Below are 23,539 nucleotides of genomic sequence, written 5' to 3'. Positions count from 1 at the left end.
AGAACTAAAAGCATCCACCCCAGATGGTCCTGCACCACTTTGTTTGTGGCTGATCGATAGTAATTAGTGAGATTCCTGCGCCCATGGGAGGCTAAGGTGGAGTGAGGTGGCTGGGCTTCTAGATTGTTTGAAGTAGCCGCCCTCTGCTCTGCCCCTCAGGGTGCGAGCGCCTCAGTGGTCTTTAAAAAACAGGTAAGCGATGGAATATTCTGGTTTTGCCTGGTCAGTCAGTAATTGTGTGATCGTCATTCCCAACACTATCTTCTTAGATTATGGATAGGGAAGAGGCCTACTAAGCACTACAGGTAGTTTTCTCTCCCAAGTGCTTTTTATTTGGTGGCCAGAGTCCCAGGCTGCCCACCCCATTTTCATTCTCTTTTACTTTTCAGGGCCTGCTGTAAATCCTCTTGGCTGGGTAGTAAGACTGATTCTGTACAAACCAGATAAGTTTGATGGGAGAGCCAGCTCTAGGTTTAACTTTTCAGAGCTTTTTCTTCCTGCGTAGCGATAGCAGACATAGGGCTGTACTGCCAAGGCTTTGTTTCAACAGGGCCTGTGGTTTCACCTGTTTTGCTTCACTCCTCTTCTGGCAGTCGTGGGAGGAGATGACGTGAGAGCCTTAGCGGGTATGAACACGTCTGAATTCCAGCGTGTACGAAGGCTTTCCCAGGCTGAGGGCGAGTTGGATCCAGTTGAGCTGTCTGTAGAAAGGCCGAGGTGATACAAGCACTGCCGGGACTGTTTCAGGGGAGCAGTGTTGTCATTCGTGTCACCTGCTGTTACGTCACCAGTTACGGGCTTATATCCCAGCACTCCCACGGTGGCCTCGTTTCACTCTTTGGGTATTGCCCAGGTCCTTCCTTGAGGCCATGGTGCTGGGAAAGCCCAGGAGGCCCCGCCTTGCCAGTCTCTCCGGACGTCTGCCTGCTTCCCTGGAGCCTGCCTCAGTGCCCCTCAGGCCGAAGTTGTGGTTGTTTTAGACTGAAGTGCAGATTGAACACCACAGGCCGCTGCAGTCCTTTCCTTCCTCTCTCTTTTCAAATTTTGATGTACCCATTTAACTGGTCACCGGAGGAGTGGCCAATCCATCTTTTGGGGCTTGATTCGACAAGCTCTTTGGGAGCCCTGAGCAGTTGGCCAGCTCACTGATTTCTGGTATTTGGAGCCCTGCAGACCCCTTGCTCTGCTAGTGTTTCTGTGCCCTGCTCTTCCTGCTGTACTGTGCGTCTGCTTGTTGGTTAGTTGTATTTTTCTTTCTTTCTTTTCTGGGAGGCCCTGAGCAGTCTTCAAACCCTAGTAGCCTGTGATCGTCCAGAGTTCAGACTCATTCTCTCCAGGCCAACACCACAATTACCTTATATTTAATTAATATTTTTTCTCCTCTTTACGTACTTGCTGCATAATTGCTCAGAGGAAAGAAAACACATAGCAGCAATTTATATATATATAAAAAAACAATAATTAAAAAAACCCCCGAAATAAACTCCCATCTCATTTGGGCTGATCCTATGAGTTGGGTAATTAGGGCCCTATTAAAAGGTAGACCCTTTCTCCTTCCCCCCCTTTTTTGTTTATTAATTTTTTTATATTAAACTCCCACAGTCTCTCAGTCATGCCCTTATTGCTTTTGGCCAAGCATTTGCAGCAGCCTGATTAAACGGGGGCACCAGCTGAGTCGCGTGGTCTTGTGTGAACTACTTCTTCCTCCTGGGAGTGGTGTTGGGAGGGTGTCAGGCAGAGGAGCCCGCTGAGGACTCGTGTGGCAGGATGGGGGCAAAAGATGGGCAGCCCCCTTGCACAGAAAGCCCCACAGCTCAGTGTGGTGGTGTTGCGGTTTGTGAAAACACACAGCACTCAGCCCTTCCACAGGGAGGGAGCTTTCTCAGGCCATGTGTATTTGCTGTCTCCTGCTTGCTCAGCTTAGCTCAGCTCAGGCCTGAGGATGGGGAACAGACAATTGAGGAATGAAACTAAACCTTGTTCTTGAGTAATTCATGTGTTTTACTTTGGGAAGAAAAGGCATTTATACATATGAAATAATGAGCAAACTGCACACGACTGTATGTAATTTTAGCAAATAGCACAACATTGTGTATCATTTGGTGCAGAGCTGCCTGGTTGGGTGTAGAAGAGAGCCCCAAGTTATTCAGAGAAGGAAGAGCTCTGCGGAGGGCAAGGGCCACTTAGGGATGGCTTTTGGGAAACTTGAAGCCAGGCCTTGAGGAATGGGATATTTCAGTGTTGGGGGAACACACTGCTAAGTTGTTTTGTTTTTGTTTTTATTATTATTATTTTTTTTCCTTTAAGCTTCAGGAAATATATATTCTTTTTGTTTTTAACTGAATGCATATTTTTCATACAATTCCTTAATGGAAGTTGCCTGGTCTCTACACTAAAGGCAAATAATCTTATTCTTTGTCCCAGACTAGATGATCACTTTGAAATAATTTTTCCCCTATTAAAAAAGTAAGTTACTGGCCAGGTGCAGTGGCTCATGCCTATCATCCCAGCACTTTGGGAGGTCAAGGTTGGGGAATCACTTGAGGCCAGGAGTTTGAGACCAGCCTGCACGAAATAGAGAGACCCCATCTCTATTATAAATTTTAACATTAGCCGGGCTTGGTGGCTCATGCCTATACTCTCAGCTGCTCAGGAGGCAGAAGCCAGAGGATTGCTTGAGCTCAGAAGTTCGAGGCTGCAGTGAGCTATGATCATGCCACTGCACTCCAGCCTGAGCAACAGAGCAAGACCCTGTCTCTAAAACAAAACAAAACAAAAGAATAAAAATAAAAGTAAATTACGACAGAAGAAGTTCTATTTAGTAGTGAGTGCGGTGCAGGTGACATTGTGATGTAGTCAATATGTGCATGATTGTTTTGTTTTATTTGCTAGGCAAAGAAGACTTGGTTTTCAATTCTGTCCTCTCTGAATCATAAAAACTGTCTTGAGATTTTGTGGTGAGAAGTGTAATCTTGTAGTCTCTAAACGACACATTTGTGTTTGTAGCCAAATCCTGGCCTTGATTCTAGCAAAGTAGTGAGGCTGCGTGTTTCCTTTTCTTGCCCGTTCAATCCTGCCCCGATCCTGGCCTCCAGCAACATTGACCGTCTCAGAGGAGTATTGCTCTCTAATATCATAATGTCATTAGGGCTAGGGATTGGTGAACAGACCAGTCTTGAGAAATTCTGCAGACTCCAAGTTGAAATTCTCTGTTGTTGACAAAACTCCGCCAAAGTTAAAATGGCTGGTTACTTTTTTCTCTTTATACTCTCTTCACTGAGCTTTTGCCTGCTGAGGCGAGGAGTTCGGACAGGCCTCCAGAGTACAGACCTCCAGCTTCTCCCAGACCTGTGAAAACCTGTGAATTTCCCGCAGACCCTGGTTTTCTAGCCACAGTTGTGTGCCTGTCCTCAGGCCCACACAGAGTCTCTGGATCCAGCTCCTTGTGCTGTCCTGGTAGGACCAAGTCCCTGCCTGGTCTATAGGTATTTTAGAATGGGCAGACAATTGTCTGCATGGGGTAATTCAGTTCCCATCTTGCTTGGATACTGAAACTTGGGTTAAGTAAACTTTTGAGGTTTCCATTTAGTCATATGATTGTTGGTTATTTGAAGTAAGCAGTAAATAAGGTTTAATTTACACATCTGCTCACTTGTTTCAACTCAGTTTCTCAATGTTCAGCAATACTATAGCTCATCTACTTTAAACAGTGCTTATGGATTTTGGCTAAACTAGAATTTTAGCTTTTTGCTGTTTGACACCAAGTTCTCTCTAATGGATGAGTCCTTGGCCATCGTCTCTTCCTTTAACTTTTAGGTGTAGGTTCTTTTTGTTTTTTCTTTCTGTCCTCTTTCCTGCATCTCTCCACCAAAATAATCCCAAAGTACAATTTTTTTTTTTTTTTTTTTGAGATGGAGTCTTGCTCTGTCACCCAGGCTGGAGTGCAGTGGTGTAATCTCGGCTTACTGCATCCTCCGCCTCCCGGGTTCAAGCGATTCTCCTGCCTCAGCCTCCAGAGTAGCTGGGATTACAGGTACGCGCTGCCATGTCCAGCTAATTTTTGTATTTTTAGTAGAGACAGGGTTTCACCATGTTGGCTAGGATGGTCTTGATCTCCTGACCTTGTGATCTGCCCACCTTGGCCTCCCAAAGTGCTGGGATTACAGGTGTGAGCCACCGTGCCCGGCCCCAAACTACAATTTTTTTTGTAACTGATGACAGCAATTTCTATTTTATCACCTTTTTCTAGGATTACTATTTTTTAGTATGCTGAATTCTTCAAAATAAAGATGCTCTGCAGTTGCAGATCTAGGTTGCATCTCAGTAGTTTTGCTCTCTAAGTGCCAAAGTACCCTCAGGTTTCTTCCTGAGGCTCAGATGGAACCTTGTCCAGGGGGTTCTACATCATGTATTTGATCTCAGTCGTGGGGAAGCTCATCCACCTTACCCCTGGGACACCCAAGATTTTCTCTTTGGTTTACAAGCCAATTAACCAGAGGCTGGTAATCAGAAGGCGTATTTTGATGGATTCAGGGAGCCAGTACTGTGATCTCTGTAAGAACAGGCAAGGCACAGTGGCTCACGCCTGTAATCCCAGCACTGTGGGAGGCCAAGGCGGGTGGATCACCTGAGGTCAGGAGTTCGAGACTAGCCTGGCCAACATGGCAAAATCCCGTCTCTACTAAAAAAAAAAAAAAAAAAAATTAGCTGGGTGTAGTGGCAGGTACCTATAATCCCGGCAACCAGGCGGAGGTTGCAGTGAACCGAGATCGTGCTACTGCCCTGCAGCCTGGGAGACAGAGCCAGATTCTGTCTCCAAAAAAAAAAAAAAAAAAAAGAATAGCAAAAAGAATAGCTACAGCCAGTTGCCTGTCTGCCAAAGACCTCTAACATGTATTCCTGGCACAGCTTCCTCAGCATTTGTGTCTTTTGTGACTTTTGTGGTTAGAATACTTTGGTGTACTTGTCGGCAGGTTCACTGTGGATAGTGGTTCTCATTTTTTTTCCCACCAAAACATTTCTTTTTTTGAAACGGTGTCTCGCTGTGTCACCCAGGCTGGAGTGCAGTGGTGCAGTCTCCGCTCACTGCAACCTCTGCCTCCCGAGTTCAAGTGATTCTCTTGCCTTAGTCTCCTGAGTACCTGGGACTACAGGCGTGCACCACCACGGCCAGCTAATTTTCGTATTGTTAGCAAAGACGGGGTTTCGCCATGTTGGCCAGGTTGGTCTCGAACTCCTGGGCTCAAGTGATCCTCCCGCCTTGGCCTCCCAAAGTGCTGGGATTACAGGCATGAGCCACCACGTCCGGACTCACCAAAAAACATTTCTGAAGAATGACATTAACATGCTTATGTGTTTCTTTGTGTGCACTCATGTGTGCATGTATATGACAATACGTATATATTTTGTAACATTTAAGCATTTTGTGGGGAAATAAAATTGATTTTGATACTGTATTCATGAAAGTGTTTTACAAGCACATGGGTAATGAAACCAGCCATTCAGGGATTTCAGGAACTTGTCATTTTCCAGGAAAAATATATAAATATGACAAACCTAATTTCGAAGTATTAAACATAATTATTTAAAAAGTCTGTAGTGGTTGATTTCCGTGCAGAGTTAGGTTTGCTGAAACTAGCTGTCACTTCCACCTCTTTTTCCTGCTCAGGAATGTCTGTCGGGATTCAAGTGATTGGGGGTGATATTATAGGGATAATTCAAAATCCGCCCTATTAGTTTATTTTTATTTTTAGAGACGGAATCTCGCTGTCGCCCAGGCTGGAGTGCGGGAGTGCAGTGGCGCGATCTCGGCTCTCTGCAGGCTCCGCCCCCCGGGGTTCACGCCATTCTCCTGCCTCAGCCTTCTGAGTAGCTGGGACTACAGGCGCCCGCCACCTCGCCCAGCTAATTTTTTGTATTTTTAGTAGAGACAAGGTTTCACCGTGTTAGCCAGGATGGTCTCGATCTCCTGACCTCGTGATCCGCCCGCCTCGGCCTCCCGAAGTGCTGGGATTACAGGCGTGAGCCACCGCGCCCGGCCCCTGTTAGTTTATTTTTAAAAAGCAAATCATTGGCTGAGCGTGGTGGCTCACGCATGTAATCCTTGCACTTTGGAAGGAAGAGGCGGGAGGATTGCTTGAGTTCTGGAGTTTGAGACCAGCTTTGGCAACATAGTGAAACCCTGTCTTTACAAAAAATTTTAAAAAATTTAGCCAGATGTGGTGGCGAGTGCCTGTAGTCCTTGGGAGGCTGAGGTGGGAGGATTGCTTAAGCCCGGTGGGTTGAGGCTACAGTGAGCTGTGATCGCACCACTGCACTCTAGCTTGGGCAACAGAGCAAGACTCTGTCTCAAAACCCAACCCCCCTGCCCAAACAGTAAATCATCTACAAAAATTTTGGTGCTTAAACCGTTACTAGCAACATATTCATCAGGGTGCCCCTCACAACTGCTGCAGAGAAACTTGGGGACTAAAATCAAGTATAAACCACGGATGGGCTCACGGTGCACTTCACTGAAGGTAACATTGTCACCATTATCAGATCCAGCATCCTGGGCCTGAGATTTAGGCACTTTTCAGAGAGGAAAAAAATGGCTGTCCTCTTTCCTCACTCCTCTCTCATCAACAATATAAAGGTATCAGTGAAGAAAACGTTTCTAACACTAGTGTCCGTGTATACTGACTTTTGGTTGGGAGGGTGCCTGTGATTCCCACCTCCTCTGCCAGATCTGCTGAAGAAAGCTGGTAAGAACTGGATGCTGAAATGGATGAACTTGAGCAAAGCTTCATACTGTTTCTGGGTGGTTATGATCTCTAGGCCACTTACTGATTTTGAAATTACTGCGTCTTCCTACTCTGTCCTTCCTATCACAGACAGCAGGTTTATTGCATAGACTAGGCGGTGCCCTTTACATTGTTTCCTCTTTCAGGTAAATGAAGAGGTTGCTTTGCAGTTTTAAGGTGCCCTTTTACAAATAATTATTAGATGAATCGAAACTCTTAGGAGTAATAATTAAAGAAATGGAATTTGAAAAAGTTATTCAGCTTTGTTTATACTTTAGGTTCCTGGCTTTTATAGTAATGCTTTATATTTGCTGTTGTTCCTGTAATCAGAGGCCCTGACTCTTGGATAAATGGGCAGTGTCCTTATTTTGAGGATGTGGGAACTGAGGAACTGAGCACTCAGGTGCCTTTTATCAGAGCTACTCAGTGATTGGGGAAATTCAATTTTCTTTTTCTTTTTTTTTTTTTTAATGACAGGGTCTTGCTCTGTCACTCAGGCTGGAGTGCAGTGACACGATCATGGCTCACTGCAGCCCCCTACCTCTTGGGCTCAGGTGATTCTCCCACCTCAGCCTCCCCAGTAGCTGGGACTACCGGTGCACACCACCATGCCCAGCTAAATTTTTTAAAAAATTGTGTAGAGACGAGGTGTCACTATGTTGCCCAGGCTGATCTCGAACTCCTGGGCTCAAGTGATCCCCCCGCCTCAGTCTCCCAAAGTGCTGGGATTACAGGTGTGAGCCACCCCGCCCTGCCTGGAATGCAGTCTTTAATCTTATCCCTGGCATCATTCTTTCAGAAGAAAAAGTTCTGTTTCCTCCCTTTTCTCCTAGAGGCGTAGCATGAGAATCACTTGAACCCCGGAGGCAGAGGTTGCAGTGAGCTGAGATTGTGCCACTGCACTCCAGCCTGGGCAACAGAGCAAGACTCTGTCTCAAAAAAAAAAAAAAAAAAAAGAAAAGAAAAGAAAAAAGATTATCCTGGAACATGTAGGCACTTGGTTATCTTAACCAACACAACAGTCAATGGTTTTCAAACTGGGGGCTTTTAGATTTATCCTGAGTTTGCTAATCTTAGAGCTCCTTTACATGCCTTACCATTGCTGAAGATGTGATCTACAAAACTTTTATTTAGGCAGAGGAAATAAAATTTCCTCTGTTAAAATGTTTTTCTTTTGATTAAAATCAGTCATCAGTTTCAAAGAATTTTCATGTAAAAGTGTTTTTTTAAGCGTGATCTAAAGCATAGGTATTCCATGGGGCAAACTCAGGATAAATCTAAAAGCCCCCAGTTTGAAAACCATTGACTGTTGTGTTGATTAAGATAACCAAGTGCCCTACATGTTCCTGGATAATCTTTTTTCTTTTCTTTCTTTCTTTTTTTTTTTTTTGAGACAGAGTCTTGCTCTGTTGCCCAGGCTGGAGTACAGTGGCACAATCTCAGCTCACTGCAACCTCTGCCTCCGGGGTTCAAGTGATTCTCATGCCTAAGCCTCTTGAGTAGCTGGGATTACAGGTGCCCACCACCATGCCTGGCTAATTTTTTAATTTTTAGTAGAGATGGGTTTTTGCCATGTTGGCCAGGCTGGTCTCAAACTCTTGGCCTCAAATGATCCACCTGCCTCGGCCTCCCAAAGTGCTGGGATTACAGGTGTGAGCCACTGTGCCCAGCCCATTTTCCAGGATAATTGTAATTTAAAATATTTTAGCTCATTGTCAAACCATGCAGACTGATTTTTGGCTTGAAAAATATGATCTTGTAGTTAGTCCCACTTCTGCGCTGTGAGAAACCGCAGGAAGATAAAGTGGTGCTTTGGAGAAGGACATATTCACCGCCCTTCCTTCTTCCCTCCCAGCTCTCCTTTCTTTTATGGTTTGTAGTTATAACCGAGATTTATGCTTGTTGCTCCACAAATCTTCCCTCTGCCATTATGAGTTTGTCTGAACAGTCTAGAGATGGGGCCGACACTGAGTGATTCTTGAAGTAAATCTATCCAGGGTCACTCCTTGACAGTCAGAGGTAGAGAGGAACTAACTCATAGCCCCCAGTGGAGCAGGAGTTTGGATAAATTACCCCTGTCAAGAAGAAGACATGCTGCCACTTTTGTGACCTCTTGCCTTCACAGTGACCCTGGGGGCACAGCTCTCCTGTTTGTGTGCAGAGTGTGTAGGGCGGTGCTCTGGGTCAGCGATCATTCCCTTTACCCAACTGTGTCTGCCAAGAGGCCTTTCTCTCTGTGTTGGCCCAGCCAGGCCCATAGCAAGTGGGTCTTTAGGACCAGGGCCACTTTTTGCAGCTGTATGGTAGCAAGGAGTTGCTGACAATCAAGCACACAAGTTGATTGATTCCTTTTCCTTTTCCTTCCCTTCCCTTCCCTTCCCCTTCCCTTCCCCTTCCCCTTCCCCTTCCCCTTTTTCCCTTTTTCCCTTTCCCTTTCCCTTCCCCGTCCCCTTCCCCTTCCCTTTCCCTTTCCTTTCCTTTCTTCTTTCTTTTCTTTCTTTCCTTTTCCTTTTCTCTTCTTTCCTTCCCTCCTCTCCCCTCCCCTCCCTTCTCCTCTTTTTGTTTCACTCTGTCAGCCAGGCTGGAGTGCAGTGGTGCCATCTTGGCTCACCGCAACCCCCGCCTCCCAGGGTTAAGGTATTCTCCTGCCTCAGCCTCAGTAGCTGAGATTACAGGTGTGCGCCACCACACCCAGCTAAGTTTTTGTATTTTTAGTAGAGATGGGGTTTCAACATGTTGGCCAGGCTGGTCTCAAAACTCCTGACCTCAAGTGATTTGCCCACCTTGGCCTCCCTCCCGAAGTGTTGGAATTACAGGCATGAGCCACCATACCTGGCCAATGATTATTTCTATAAATGGTTTCATTTAACTAGCATTTACTGACAGTGGATTTTGATGGAGAAGGAGAATAAAGAACACGTATTAAACATCTTTTAGGCTAGGTATGGTGGCTCACACCTGTAATCCCAGCACCTTGGGAGGCTGAGGCAGGAGGATTGCTTGAGCCCAGGAGTTTTGAGATCAGCCTGGGTAATGTGACGAGGTGACATCTCTATAAAAATTACAAAAATTAGTGGGACATATGGCTCAAGCCTGTAGTCCCAGCTACTCTGGAGGCTGAGGCAGGAGGATTGCATCAACCCAGGAGATCGTGATTACAGTGAGTGTGGGTGACAGAGCGAGACCTGTCTCAAAAACAAAACAAAATCTTTTTCCCCCCTTTACCATACTTTTCCTTTGCTGATCTTGTTGTCTTGTGTGTACTTTGAAATTTTTATTTTATTTAAATTTTATTTAAATTTTTATAGAGACAGGGTCCCACTGTGTTGGCCAGGCTGGTCTCAGTCTCCTGGGCTCAAGTGAACCTTCTCTTTAGCCTCCCAAGGTGCCAATATTACAGGTGTGAGCCACTGGGCCCAGCTTGTGTGTATTTTTTTTTTTTTTTTTTTTGAGATGGAGTCTTGCTCCGTTGCCCAGGCTGGAGTGCAGTGGCACGATCATGGTTCACTACAACCTCCGCCTCCCGGGCTCAAGTGATTCTTGTGCCTCAGCTTCCTGAGTAGCTGGGATCACAGGTGTGTGCCACCATGCCCAGCTAATTTTTGTATTTTTAGTAAAGACAGGGTTTTGCCATGTTGGCCAGGCTGGTCTTGAACTCCTGGCCTCAAGTGATCTGCCCGCCTCAGCCTCCCAAAGTGCTGGGATTACAGGCTTATGTGTACTTTTGAGAGTCGTTTAGAATCTTTTGTGAAATGAAGCCGGGGTATCAATAAGAACATATTTTTAAAAATGTGTCAAGAGCTTGCATTTGGCATCCCTGTCTGACCGACTTGCTGTTTGGGCCCCATGGAACGTACTTACCAGGCTCTTGGTGCTCTGAACAAGGCAGGTCCTCAGCCAGTCTCTCCCACACTCATCTGTATCCCAGGAGCTAGTTTGTCCCTAAACCTGTGTCCTTGTATTAAATATGATGTAAACAGGTGAACTAAGAGTGTGAAGAGGGGGTTCTGCAAATATAATGTGTTCTTTTTTTTGTTTTTTTTTGAGATGGAGTTTCGCTCTTGTTGCTGCCCAGGCTGGAGTGCAATGGCATGATCTCGCTCACTGCAATCTCCGCCTCCCAGGTTCAAGTGATTCTCCTGTCTCAGCCTCCTGAGTAGCTGGGATTACAGGCATGCGCCACCATGTCCAGCTAATTTTTTGTATTTTTAGAGACGAGGTTTCTCCATGTTGGTCAGGCTGGTCTTGAACTCGCGACCTCAGGTGATCTGCCCGCTTCGGCCTCCCAAAGTGCTGGGATTACAGGAGTGAGCCACCACGCCCGGCTATAATGTGTTCTGTAAAAAGAAATGTGAAAAGAGGGTTTTATGAAAACTAAGTTAAATGCTTTGCTAAATGTGAATTGCTAAAAACATTGCTGTCAAATTAGGTGTGAGCGAGATGACAGTTAAACATTAGAGGAAGATCATAAACATCTAGAAGGATTCTGTACTTTGATTGCTTTACTGATGTCTTGAAGTTCTTACTTTGCTTTAGACGTTGTGGAGGCTGTGTTATGGGTAGGGTTTATGCAAGAAAGGCGTCTGGGAACTTCAGTCTGTGGGCCCACACTCAAAGCAAAGGGCTTGGCTTTACATCAAAAGATCAGCAGTGACTGAATGTTTATAGGTTTTCAGTTAATAGAAAATGTTTTCGGTATGTGGAGCAGGTTCCATTTTTGATTCCCTGCTTTAACGGATTTTTTGATTAACTGAACAATTACTAGCTCCAATCACATAGGCCAGGAGGGCTTCTACTCTGTAATATTCTGGCCTCGCTGTTGGTGTCTTTATTTTGGTTACTTTGTTTGATTCCAACACATTTGTGAGAATTACTCATTTTGCAGTGAGGAGACTGAGCCCAGAGCATTCAAGTTCCTACAGCTAAGAAGTGGCAGGACTGGGATTGAAAGCTGGTGTCCATGCTGCTGAACCTGTGCAGACGGGGAGAGCAGGTATGGGTGCGGTGTGGACTGCGCTGTCAGGCACGCTGGCGTGTGTGCGGGGCGCCCGCTGCACAAACGTAGCTGCAGCCGATGCTCGGTGCTGCCTGGTGATTCTGTACCTCCTTTCTGAGGCTGCTGCCTTAGTGTGCTCTCCGTGGTTGGAGTCTTTTGTGTGCATCTTAGCTGTTGAAAAGGCGCCTATTAATTTATCACAGGTGATGTGTGCCTCCTTGTGCTCAGAGGAGGCGTCTGCACCCATGTACCTCACTAATGACAGGTTATGGAATGGAGAGGAGATAATAGGATCTTTTCATCTGATGTCTATATAGCAAGGTGCTATGTCCCTGGTAGCTTCTAGGGGGCAGCAGCCACTTGTTGTTCTGTTTCCTGCTGGCAGAGAGAAGGTTGGACAATTGAGCAATTTGCTCTGGACTCCAGCTCTTAAAGTGGTGCCTGCAGGTCTCCAGGGAGTCACCGGAATCCACATAAGTAAAGAAAATACAATATCCAGGATCTTTTATTTCTACTTTCTCTGCCCCGTCAGGTAAATCTTTTATCTGTGTTTCTATCAACATCCACAAATTCTTCATTGTCAGAGTTAAGGCAGCAAAGTTCACCTGCTTTGAAGATAAGAGAATAGATATGTCTTTAAGAGAGTAAAATCTTTCTGTCAGATCTTACTTGTTGCCAAGAGCTAGACATTGATAACCCACTCCAATAATGTTTAGAGGTTTTGAAACTTTCCCCCATGGGCACGTGTCTTTAATTCTGTTGGGAATACCACTGTCATATGGTTGATTACCTGTTCTTCCTGTCAGCACTTCCCCCAACCCCACTCCCTCCCCCATCCAAACTAGTCTTACAGAGGTTTCTCTTCAATTCTAAATGACTTATTTCAGAAACACATGAAGGGGAACATTGCAGATGTGCCAGTTTTTTGTTTTTTTTGTTTTTGTTTTTGTTTTTTTAAGACGGAGTCTCGCTCTGTCACCCAGGCTGGAGTACAGAGGTTCCATCTCGGCTCTCTGCAAGCTCCGCCTCCCGGGTTCATGCCATTCTCCTGCCTCAGCCTCCTGAGTAGCTGGGACTACAGGCGCCCGCCACCATGCCCGGCTAATTTTTTTTGTATTTTTAGTAGAGATGGGATTTCACTGTGTTAGCCAAGATGGTCTCGATCTCCTGACCTCGGCCTCCCAAAGTGCTGGGGTTACAGGCGTGAGCTGCCGCGCCCGGCCTTGGATGTGCCAGATTTTTAGACATGGGGGTCCAAGACTGACATATGGGCAACTTGTGCCTTGTCAGAGTGAGTCCCAGCTCCCTTCCCTCCCAGAAGTGCACCTCCTACTGTGCCCTGAATGCTCCTGCCTGCCAGATCTTCCAGCTGTGTGGCTGAGGCAGGTGCCCAGGAGGAGAAAGGCTGGTTGCAGGCAGAACCAGATGGTTGCAGTCCACACAGGGAAGCAAATTGGCCGTGACATTTCAGCCATGTGAGGTTTATTTAGGATTAGCTAAGAATTCTCAGCCTTGACTCCACTGAGGGAGGAGTGGGTGACCTAGGGCCACTTTCTTGTGGCTTTGCATTCTTTCAGGCTTTAGTCTGAAGATCCCAGGATACTGGGGAAGGGTGGGAGTTTCCATCCAGCTCCACTGCAGAGAGTGGCATTCCTGAAAGACAAAGGCATGCCTCTTTTTTTTTTTTTTTTTTTTTTTTTGAGACGGAGTCTCACTCTGTCGCCCAGGCTGGAGTGCAGTGGTGTGATCTCGGCTCACTGCAAACTCCGTCTCCTGGGTTCACGCCATTCTCCTGCCTCAGCCTCCCGAGTAGCTGGGACTACAGGCGCCCGCCGCCACGTCTGGCTAATTTTTTTGTCATTTTTTTTTGTTGTTAGTAGAGATGGGGTTTCACCGTGTCAGCCAGGATGGTCTCAATCTCCTGACCTCGTGATCCGCCCGCCTCAGCCTCCCAAAATTTTGGGATTACAGACGTGAGCCACCTCACCCGGCAAAGGCATGCCTCTTAACCTCACCTCTCCAGCTCTCTCTGTTGTCTGAAAAATGGCATTTAATAGAATTTGTTAATAAACAGAAGAAATAACGAGAAATAGTGGCACATCATTTGACAGTAAGGTGGTTTATAATTTCTGTTTATCAAATGATTCTCATTATTATTATTTCTATTGGATTTTTGAAGAATTCAGCCAGGTCCCCAGAGCCCCATTTATAAGGCATTTTATTTCTTCCTTTATAATATCTAGAAATAACTTCAGTTCCAGTGAAATCCAGATCTGTGGTCCCACCCCACTCCCCAGCTCTGGTTCTTTCCCCTTCCTCTCTGCTTGTCTTCTGTGACCTCAGCGGGCTCCATCAGGTGGGGAGTATCCCCTACTGACCAGACTGGCAGAGCTAATGCCGGCTGGAGGAACGCCGCTGTGTTTGTTTTTGCAGTTCCTGGATTTGGTTTAATGTACAATTGATTTTTTTAATGTATTTAATCATTTTTTTCTTACCTCTTAAGGATTAACCTGCACAAACCTCATTTTATCCTAAGTGTGGCTTTGGGAGGAAGGGAGGAGAAAATTGAGTTTCTCCAGCTTATTTTATTCTTTTACGCTTTATTTTCCAAATGGCTTTTCCTGCCAAAGCAGCTCTGTATAATACAATGTATTTTCGTGGCCATTACTTACTCATTACTAACTGGTCTCTCCCGCTTCCCTTTGTCTGTGAACTAAATACAGGGGGCCTCAAGATAATTGGTAGCTCCATCACTGACCCACCAATTATAGATCAGCAGGGAAGGCAGCCCAGGGATGGTTTGTGGTTGGCACAGGCTGCCCACCTAGAAGTGTGAATTATTCTCTAACTGCCACCAAGTTGGGCTTGACTAGATCGGTCCTTTCCTAATTTTGGACTTTGGCTTCTCTAATTGCATCACATGGCTCCCTGGTTTACAGGTTTCAGCCTCATTTCATCCCTACACGTGCTGCTGGTGTCTTAGTTCATGCCTCCTTGGCATGTCTACAAAGTATTAATTTGCAGAGGTTTTGTTTCTATTTTCCTTTGAGGTTCCCTGGTGCCTAGAATGGTTAGATGGCAGGCTGCAGATAAATAATTCTGTTGAAACAGCAGGTTTCTGTGCATTTTTGTCTGATGTGTCCAAGTAAAGGCACGTCTTTGTGGGCGCCGTATTAAGCACCCTTTTTGAGCATTTATCTGATTTGTGTTCCAGCTTATCTACTGTGCTCTGGCATGGAGAAGGAAAAGTCCCATTTCCTGCTGGCTGCCAGGCACTTATGTAAGACTTTTAGGTGCCAAAGTAGGAAAGGAGTCCCTGTGTTGTATGGCCGTATACATTTTGCGTGTGTGTTTCCTGGGTGTTTGGCACCTAGGCACTTTGCTAAGCCCTGTATGGGATGGGCATATACCGTATTGCTCAGCTCCCAGCAGAAAATAGGCACTCATACATATTTGCGGAATGAGTGAGTGTGTGTGCTCACTTATGTGCGATGGAGATGATGAGCCAAGGAGTTGGATTGCACAGTTGCTGCCTGGCGTCCTGCTAGGAACTTAGGGTGCAACATTCCCACTGGGCCACACATATGCCGATGTTCAGGGGATGACTGCTATGTAGGCAACATGAAGAGGCCATTTTATGAAAGGGAACATCAGAGGAAACATTATAACTGAGACCTTTATAGCCTTTCCATTATTATGGTTTAAATCTTGACAGTCTTTATTTGCAATGACACTGGGACCAGTAAAGACAATGCTCACTCCCACCTCCTCGTTCTCTCTCCACATCCTGTTCCGTAGCTGTGGTGCACCGATAGGCATCGTTAAATGTGCAGGCAGCAGAGCTGCTGGTTTGTCTAGAAACAGCCCCTTTTGACTCAGAAGTTGGAACCCAGATGACTCACCATTCTATTTGTTTTATTGCAACTGTCATTTCATAAAATGCCCTGAAAGCTTTAAACTGTAAATGCCAAAGTGAGGTTTTTGTCTTTTTTATTTTGTTATCTCCTCTGTTTTTTCTAATCTTTTGTATTTCTATTTTCTCCTTTCTTTTCAGAGTTATTTTCTCTTTCATTACTGTCTCTTTCTCTGTCCCTCCCTTCCTTCCTGCCTCCCCCCTTTGATGACTCTAATGGCATGAGTAGTTGAAGTGGTTTTTGCTAACATCATGGTGCGTTCTTTCCAGCTTTAATGCTATCTGATTGAGAGTGTCTCCCCTCAGATTTTTGTGTAGGGTTTAGAAATGGAAATGGCCATGCACATCAGAGTTGAAATTTTCCTAGGAAAGTCTGCCATGAACTGTAGGACCTATAACTTCTAGAGACGGAGGGACCCCTGGCATCTGTAGACTCTGGACTCTTGACTTCTGTGGACTGTAGAATTTATGACTTCTGTGGATTGTGGGGCCTCTGACTTCCATAGACTGTGGGACTGTGACTTCTATGGACCCCGGGACCTCTGAATTCCATGGCCTGTGAGATCTCTGACCTCTGTGGCCCGTGGGACCTCTGACTTCTGTGGTCTCTGGGACCTGTGACCTCTTTGACTTCCAAGTCTTCTGTGGACTGCAGGACCTCATCAACATGTGTATTGCCAGAAGAGAGGCTTGATCGTGTTAACCTGTTTCTCTCCGGAGGTGTCACATACTAGAATTTCTGCTCAGTCTTATGGCTTAGGTGGGGTGTTGAGTCTAAATATATATATTTTTTGAGACGGAGTCTCGCTCTATCACCCAGGCTGGAGAGCAGTGGCATAATCTTGGCTCACTGCAAGCTCCGCCTCCCGGGTTCACGCCATTCTCCTGCCTCAGCCTCCCGAATAACTGGGACTACAGGCGCCTGCCACCACGCTCAGCTAATTTTTGGTATTTTTAGTAGAGACAAGGTTTCACCGTGTTAGCCAGGATGGTCTCGGTCTCCTGACCTTGTGATCTGCCCGCCTCAGCCTCCCAAAGTGCTGAGATTACAGACGTGAGCCACCGTGCCTGGCCGAAGTCTAAATTTTTAAGGACTAGAGCTCTCAGACCAGGACTTTCCGGATCTTTTTTTCTGATACCTGACACTGTGGCACTTGACTAAATCACCTGATTGATGACATGAGCATTGCTGGGTGTTGAAACACCTGGCTAGGGAAACAGGGACTTCTGTGGATTCATCCAAAGGATGGCAGACAGATTGTGGAATTTTAATGAAGGTGGGGTGGATCCCTGATGTTCGCCTGCTTTGAAGCATAGCAGAATCCCAGCATTAACTTCAGGGGTGTTGGTTGGAAACCTGCACTGGCGTCGGTGGTTATATTCCACATTTGTCAAATCCTTAAATCCAACTGAACTAATTTTAGAAGTAGCTAGTTATAATGAAAAAGAACAATATATTCAGATGCATAGGATCGTTTTTTAATGAAATGCTCCCTGTTCTTTTCCTTCTTTTTTTTTTTTTAAATTTTTATTTTTTATGGTGGGGTCTTGCTCTGTCGCCAGGCTGGAGTGCAGTGGCGTGATCTCGGCTCACTGCAACCTCCGCCTCCCAGGTTCAAGCGATTCTCCTGCCTCAGCCTCCTGAGTAGCTGGGACTACAGGCGCGTGCCACCACACCTGGCTAATTTTTTGTATTTTTAGTAGAGATGAGGTTTCATAGTGTTAGCTGGGATGGTCTGGATCTCGTGACCTCGTGATCCACCCACCTTGGTCTCCCAAAATGCTGGGATTACAGGTGTAGATCACCACGCCCGGCCCTTTTCCTTCTTTTATAAAAGGCCTTTGGTCTATTTTGGCCTTCAGGGTGAGCCATCCTTTGATTTATATTAGAATAAATTTTTTTCCTGTATGCCTCCAATGAAGGAGAGTGTGAGAGTGTTTTCTATGATGTGAGTGGGAGAAAATAGCATGTTTTCACAATAGTTAACAAATTGATGGCTGTGAGTTTTGAAAGTGAGTTCTGTATATACACTGGGGTAGGATTCCACATAGAATGCTGTTTTTCACCCACCTGGCTGGTTGTCTGATTCTAACATAGCTGCTATCCCTGATGCTAGAAATCAGAAAACTACAGGCTGTTCACATAATACTCTACCCTTCTGAGGCTAAGGTGGGAACAGGATGGTGGCGGGGTTTGAATCAACATGCTCTCAGTTCCCACCAAAGACCAGTGTGTTCCCCTGTTCCAGCTGACAGCTTGAACAAGGATTCTAAAGTTTTTGGCCGTTTTAATTGAACCTCAGTGACGGGTGGCCCTATAGCCTGCTTAGGACATGGGTAATTACTCCTAGGGCCTGGGAGCCAAGTGTCTTTCGCAGGCTCCCTCTTGGTTCTCTACCTAAGGATATCTTCCCCTTCCCCGGGCAGAGCCTCTTTGAGGAGCAGAAGGATCATTTAGTGCTCATGGCCTGCTCATTCCTTGGCTTCTCTGCTGAGCTATCCAGCAGGGGTGCCAATTCTTCCATTTAGCTGACTATTATATAGCCCTTAAAAGGGAAGGGTTTATTTTAGCTGGCTGCTATATTGATTGCTATAGGGACATTTCTATTTTCACTGGCTGCTATATTGACTGGGAAAGGGAAAGGGGCTGTATTGCCGGGAGCTGTCATATTGACTGTTACAGAAAAGATCTGTATTTAAACAGTACCAGTGCACTGGGATCTCCCAGGCAGGATATTAATGCTAATTCTTCCGCTCACCCCCTGCTGTGAGTGTTATTTGTTTAAATCTGTAGATTCCCACAGCGCGTTTATATCCTCACTAGAGTGAGCTCCGCTCCCTGTAATTATTTGACATTATATGCTGATATAAATTGTAACAGTTAAAGAATGGTAATGAGTAGCCAAAAAAGAGAAAAAGAAGAAAGAAAAGAAGGAAATAGAAAAAAAGGAAAAAATGTATAAAATAATCTATGCCTGTGTGTGTGTGTGTGTGTGTGTGTGTGTGTGTGTGGTGTTAGAAACGGCAGAGTCACCTTCTAAAACAGCAGTGAGAAACTTCTGTCATCCTTTCTCCCAGTTCAGGTTGATTTGTACGGTGCTGCTCAGCCCACGTATTGTGCATCTGTATGTGTGTATGTGCGTGCGCCTATGTACGCATGTGGTCGTCACCCGCCAGAAAGATGCCATATTGAGGTGTGCTATACTGTGTTGTTTGTGCACGTGTGTAACAATATACAGTGTTTGTTCAATGTCCTGGCAGGAAGTTGGTCTATTAGCGATTCACCTTCTTGGTGAGTAGCTAATACCTTATTTTGTTCAAGGTTCCACGTTCACACAGGAACTTTGGGCCTAAGATGCAACTCTAGGGAAAGCCATTGGGGAATGCTCAGTTGGGATTGAACTAATAGGCCATTGGGTGTCACTGTCGCTCTACTGGCTATAGGAGAAAGAGGGGTTATCTGCTGGGGAAACTGGATTTCAAAAGAAAGAAGTTTTTCTGCTTGAGTTGGAGGTGTTGTCTCTTTGAGATGTTTGTCTCTCATTTGGAGATTCCTTTAAAAAAGTAGTTGTTTGGTTGTTTTTGCTACACCAAGCTTCTGGCATTTTTATTGTTCTTGAAAATTGTGTACTGATTGCGATCTGTTCGGCTATAACCTGCGGTGCATCTAGATGAGAACTTCTGTGTGCAGAAAACTGTCCCCCTTAAAAGCCTGGGTAACAAGGAGAGCTGATTTGGACAAGAACTTGAAAAAGGAGGGAGAAAATCTCCTTGGGCAAATGCTTGCCACTCCCCTGCCACCTGCCCCTGTGTAGGTGGGAAGAGAGTGCGGAGAGAGGGCCGGGCTACTGTCTGGTCACAGAAGAGTGGGCTCCGTCCTCCAGCGGGCTCTCCAGCAGCATGGATCTGTGCCAGGCTTCACCACAATTCATACTGTGTCAGTTTAATAAATGCGCTACTTAAATTATGAAATTACAAAAGAAAAAAGAGAATGCACTTATTCAGACTCTTAATACATTAAAAATAAGGCATTAAAACTCTGACTTTTTTTTTTTTCTTCCAGAATCAATAATGAACAGGAAGGGTTGTAGACATTAACAGTCATGGACATTCAAACTCTTATACATAAATTATCTTAGAAAAATGCACATAAGACTTGAATAATGTAAATACATTAATGCATTTAATAATTTAAACATTAAAGCGCAAGCAGGAATTTGAGGCTGAGGCTGTTCTGAGGTAAGGGATTGGTCCTAGAACTCGTGTGTCCCAGGATCGATGGGTGATTTCCCCTTGAGACACCCTGGAAAGAGAGTGCCTGGCCGGCTTGTGTGGCCAAGGATCCCTGGACATTCCTGATCTCAGCTGCCTCCCAGCCTCTTATTTTTGCGTATCCTGAGCTTTGTTCTCAGTTTCATGTTCTCTACTCCTGTGCTTCTAATTGTTTGTTAGAAAACTAAATGTTTCCACTTCAAAGAACAATGAACTTTGAGAATGTCTTGGTTGAAAAACCAAACCAAAGTAAAAAATCCTTCACCCGGCCCTGGCTGCTTGTCTGCTTGTGATTTGAGAAAAAGGAAGTGGCTGCTCCTTGTAATCAGCCTGTCGTGTCTCAGCCTGGAACTCCACTGTGTGCTGTGGTCAGGGGATCCAGGTTGTGACATGCTGACAGATTTGAAGACTGGATCTAATGGGAGAGCAGAAATGATATCCTATATTAGCCTCTGTGTGTTGGGCATAACGATGGCAGGTAGCCATGCCAGGAAACAAGACAGATGCTGTGGAGTTAGACTCAGTGGTCTGTGATCATACCTTGCTTTGATTTGAGGGTTTAACCATTGGATAGACTGATGTTACTGTTTTTTCCCCTTTCTTCCAAAATTGTATTTGCAACAGCAGAAAGTCACTGGAAACTCCTTTTCTGGCAGAATACCGAATGATCTAATTCAATTTTTGACATCTGCACTGTGAAATACCCTGGGCAGAACTAAGAAGCCAGGCCTACATGTCTTAAGTTTTCATTTATTAATGCTAATGCTGTTCTCTGGGTTGTTCCCCAGCCCTGTTTTATAGTCCAAATCACAGATGAGAAACTAGAAGAACTGTAGAAAGTGTGTTACTGAGTACATATTCTGAGAACTTTGTCTCTCTTTGTAGAAGAGTGTGTCTATTTGGTCAGTAATGCAAATGTTGTCCCACTGGGTTTGCTGTGGGACCCACTGGGTTTGCTGTGGGACCTTGAGAAATGGTTATCAGATGGTAGTGACTGAACCAAACCTGTTTTCATTATTGCCAGGTCCGTGGGAGTCTTTTACAGGATCTCAAGTCTCCTGCCTGAAACTTTACCTGGGATTGTCTTGATTTTTGACCCAAGCCTCATCTGCGCTGGCATCTGTGACTTTGTTTGCAACCCTTTCTAGTCTTTGTTGTGGCCAAGGACAGTCTGGTCTCCCAGCTAACATGGGTACAAACCAGCTTCTAGCTGCTTGCAGGAGAATAGCTATGGATTGACTTGGCATCTGAAGCAGATACAAGCAGATTAGGCTGAGCTGCTCCAGAACAGCCAGAAGGAAAGCCAGTACTTTAAAAACTGGTCGTCAGGTATTGGTTTAGAAAGAAAATAGTTTGGAGAATGGGTGAAGACAGCCTGGCGAGTGATCCCGAGGTCATGGGCTGTCCTTGGGATGCGCTCAGATTCTTCTCTAGACCTGGAGAGCAACAGCCGTGCCTCACAAGCCCTTCTCCACCTGTTTTGTTTTAAGGTGGCAGAGCCTTTCTTCGCAGTTTTAGTTCAGCCTTGGGATGACGGTCAGACCTCGGTTTGTTCTGTTCTTTTCTTTTCCAGTTTTCACAGCCCAAGCCTGCTCCCTCTGTTGCTTGTCCAGCCTTGACCAGTGACTGCCTTCAGCCTGCACTCTGCATTTCATCCCAGCAGTAGGAAGAAGTGAGGTCAGGGGAGCGTGTGAACCAGGGAGAATCGAATTCTCTTTGGATTTTGCTGGTCACACCCAGAAAAGCTGCTTTCTCTTCCCTTAAGTTCCAAGAACTGTTTGATGGCCTTAACTGCACAATTGGCTTGTGCCAGATTGAGATGTATTGAACTGGGCAGTGGAGGTGGGGGTGAGGGGCAACTCCCTGTCCTATTGGGGGCAGAGTGCTGGCTGCATCAGGCAGTGATCAGATAGGCACTGATTGGGTCGGTTCACCCTCTGATATAGCCCGTATGCAGACTTCCTTTGAAGAGAGAGGAGTCAGGTTCATTAATTAAAGGAGCCTGGCTTGAGAGGCCTGTAATTATAGGTGCTAGAAATCTGAATTTTAAGAGGTTGTGCAGCTGCATTTTGAAAAATGTAGGGAGGCACTGAGAAGTACTGGTTGTGGGCAAGAATGTGGCTGAACCAGATTTTGGAGGTTCAGGTTTTGGCAGAATTCCCCTCCAAATTCGTATTTATTCTTTCTTTCCATTTTGTTCTTTTTTTTTTTTCTAAATGGGAAGCAGAACCTGTGATTTTTATTTTATTTTATTATTATTTTTTTTAATGAAGGTTACACCCTGTGACCGAGAGGCTAGCATTGTCAGAGTATATGGGGGGCAGAAAGGAGTTGCTGTAAACTAGAAGATGCTTAGTTTTTGAGGAAACGGGACATCTTTGGGCTTTAGGGATTCAGTATTTGAAAAAAATTAAATAATTTTTTTCTTGAAATGAGTGAGGGGAGCAGGGAGCAGAAGCCCAATTTGAATGCAGTCTAGGGAGGTAAGTCCCAGGCAAATGGTGGACTCTAGAACCTTTGTCCCGACTTGACTTCCCCAGAAGTGTCTCTTCTTCTGTCATGTGTCACTTTTCCATGTGAACCCTGAGTTACAAACAGAAATTTCAGACCTTTATGGGAAGTCCTGACCTGTGCCTTTTCTTTCTCATTTCCTCAGTTATTTGTAGGTTGACCTTTTGTTTTGGATGCTTTTTTGCTCTCTTCTCCTTAAAAAAAAGTATCCCTCTTTGCTTCTTGTCAAAAACCTTTATTTCAGTCCCTGACTATTTGCATCTCTGTTAATTAAGCATGGCTAATTTGATATGTAGATGGGATGGGGAGGGTTAAGGATTAGATGAATAGAGGTCTACTCCCTGCCTCCCCCGGGTGGTGGGCAGGGGTGCTCCACAGACCTGCAAGACTGAACAGCTGTACACGGCTGATGGCAAACCCGATGCCAGGGGGAACCTCCTCTCTGCCTCACTGGTTTTGTCTCCTTGGGGATATTGAGAGCGTCATCCCGTTTCACAGACTGGACCCTCTGTGAAGGGCTGAAAAAGTAAAATATAAAGGCCAGTTCTCTGTGCTCTTTTCTTACATTCTTGTAGTGTATATATTGGGAAATCCACGGGTGAAGCCGTACACTGTAGAATAGAACACAAGTGTCCAAGACTCTCACTTGGTGCATTTACAATATGCAAATTCCAGTTCCAATTAGATTGAAACCTCTATTTAGCAGAGTGGTTTTGTGAAATAAATAACTTTTGAAGAAGGAGGCCTACTATATATAATAAATATATATTTTTCCTTCAGTTGCCTGCACGGTGCTTCCTGCATTTCCAGCCCTTGCCCGAAATGCTGATTCCGAAGCATCTTTGGGCTCTTTACAGAAGAGATGCTTCTCCTTCCCTTCCTGGCGCAAGGATTTCATCCTTGATTTACAGTGCTCAGCTTGTTAGTGCCGGTGAAGGGGAGAGATGGTGTGAAGGTCGTTATGTCCGTTTTGTCCTTTTGGAGAGAAAGTGAGGGAGTGTGTTTCTTGCCGTGTGCTTGTCGTGGTAGTGGTGGAGTTCGAGAGGCCCCCGCTTCTGTCAAAAG

General features: G+C 45.4%; 1 protein-coding gene across 4 annotated transcripts in view; it reads left to right on the top strand.

The window, feature by feature from the left end:
* The window catches only part of PEX14 (peroxisomal biogenesis factor 14), a 157,652-nt gene that overhangs the window by 19,735 nt on the left and 114,378 nt on the right, over nt 1-23,539 (top strand). The window contains exon 2 of one of the 4 annotated variants that reach the window (XM_024253252.3): nt 11,668-11,775. The exons of the other annotated variants lie outside the window; for them this stretch is intronic. Coding sequence (XP_024109020.1) covers nt 11,743-11,775 — 33 coding nt within the window. The 5' untranslated portion in view covers nt 11,668-11,742. The remainder of the gene's footprint in view (nt 1-11,667; nt 11,776-23,539) is intronic. 4 annotated transcript variants of the gene reach the window in all.

Source organism: Pongo abelii, chromosome 1 (assembly GCF_028885655.2).
Source record: "Pongo abelii isolate AG06213 chromosome 1, NHGRI_mPonAbe1-v2.0_pri, whole genome shotgun sequence".
NCBI classification, from domain to species: Eukaryota; Metazoa; Chordata; class Mammalia; order Primates; family Hominidae; genus Pongo; species Pongo abelii.
Note: the sequence above shows the minus strand (reverse complement) of the source record. Positions and strands in the feature narration are given on the sequence as shown.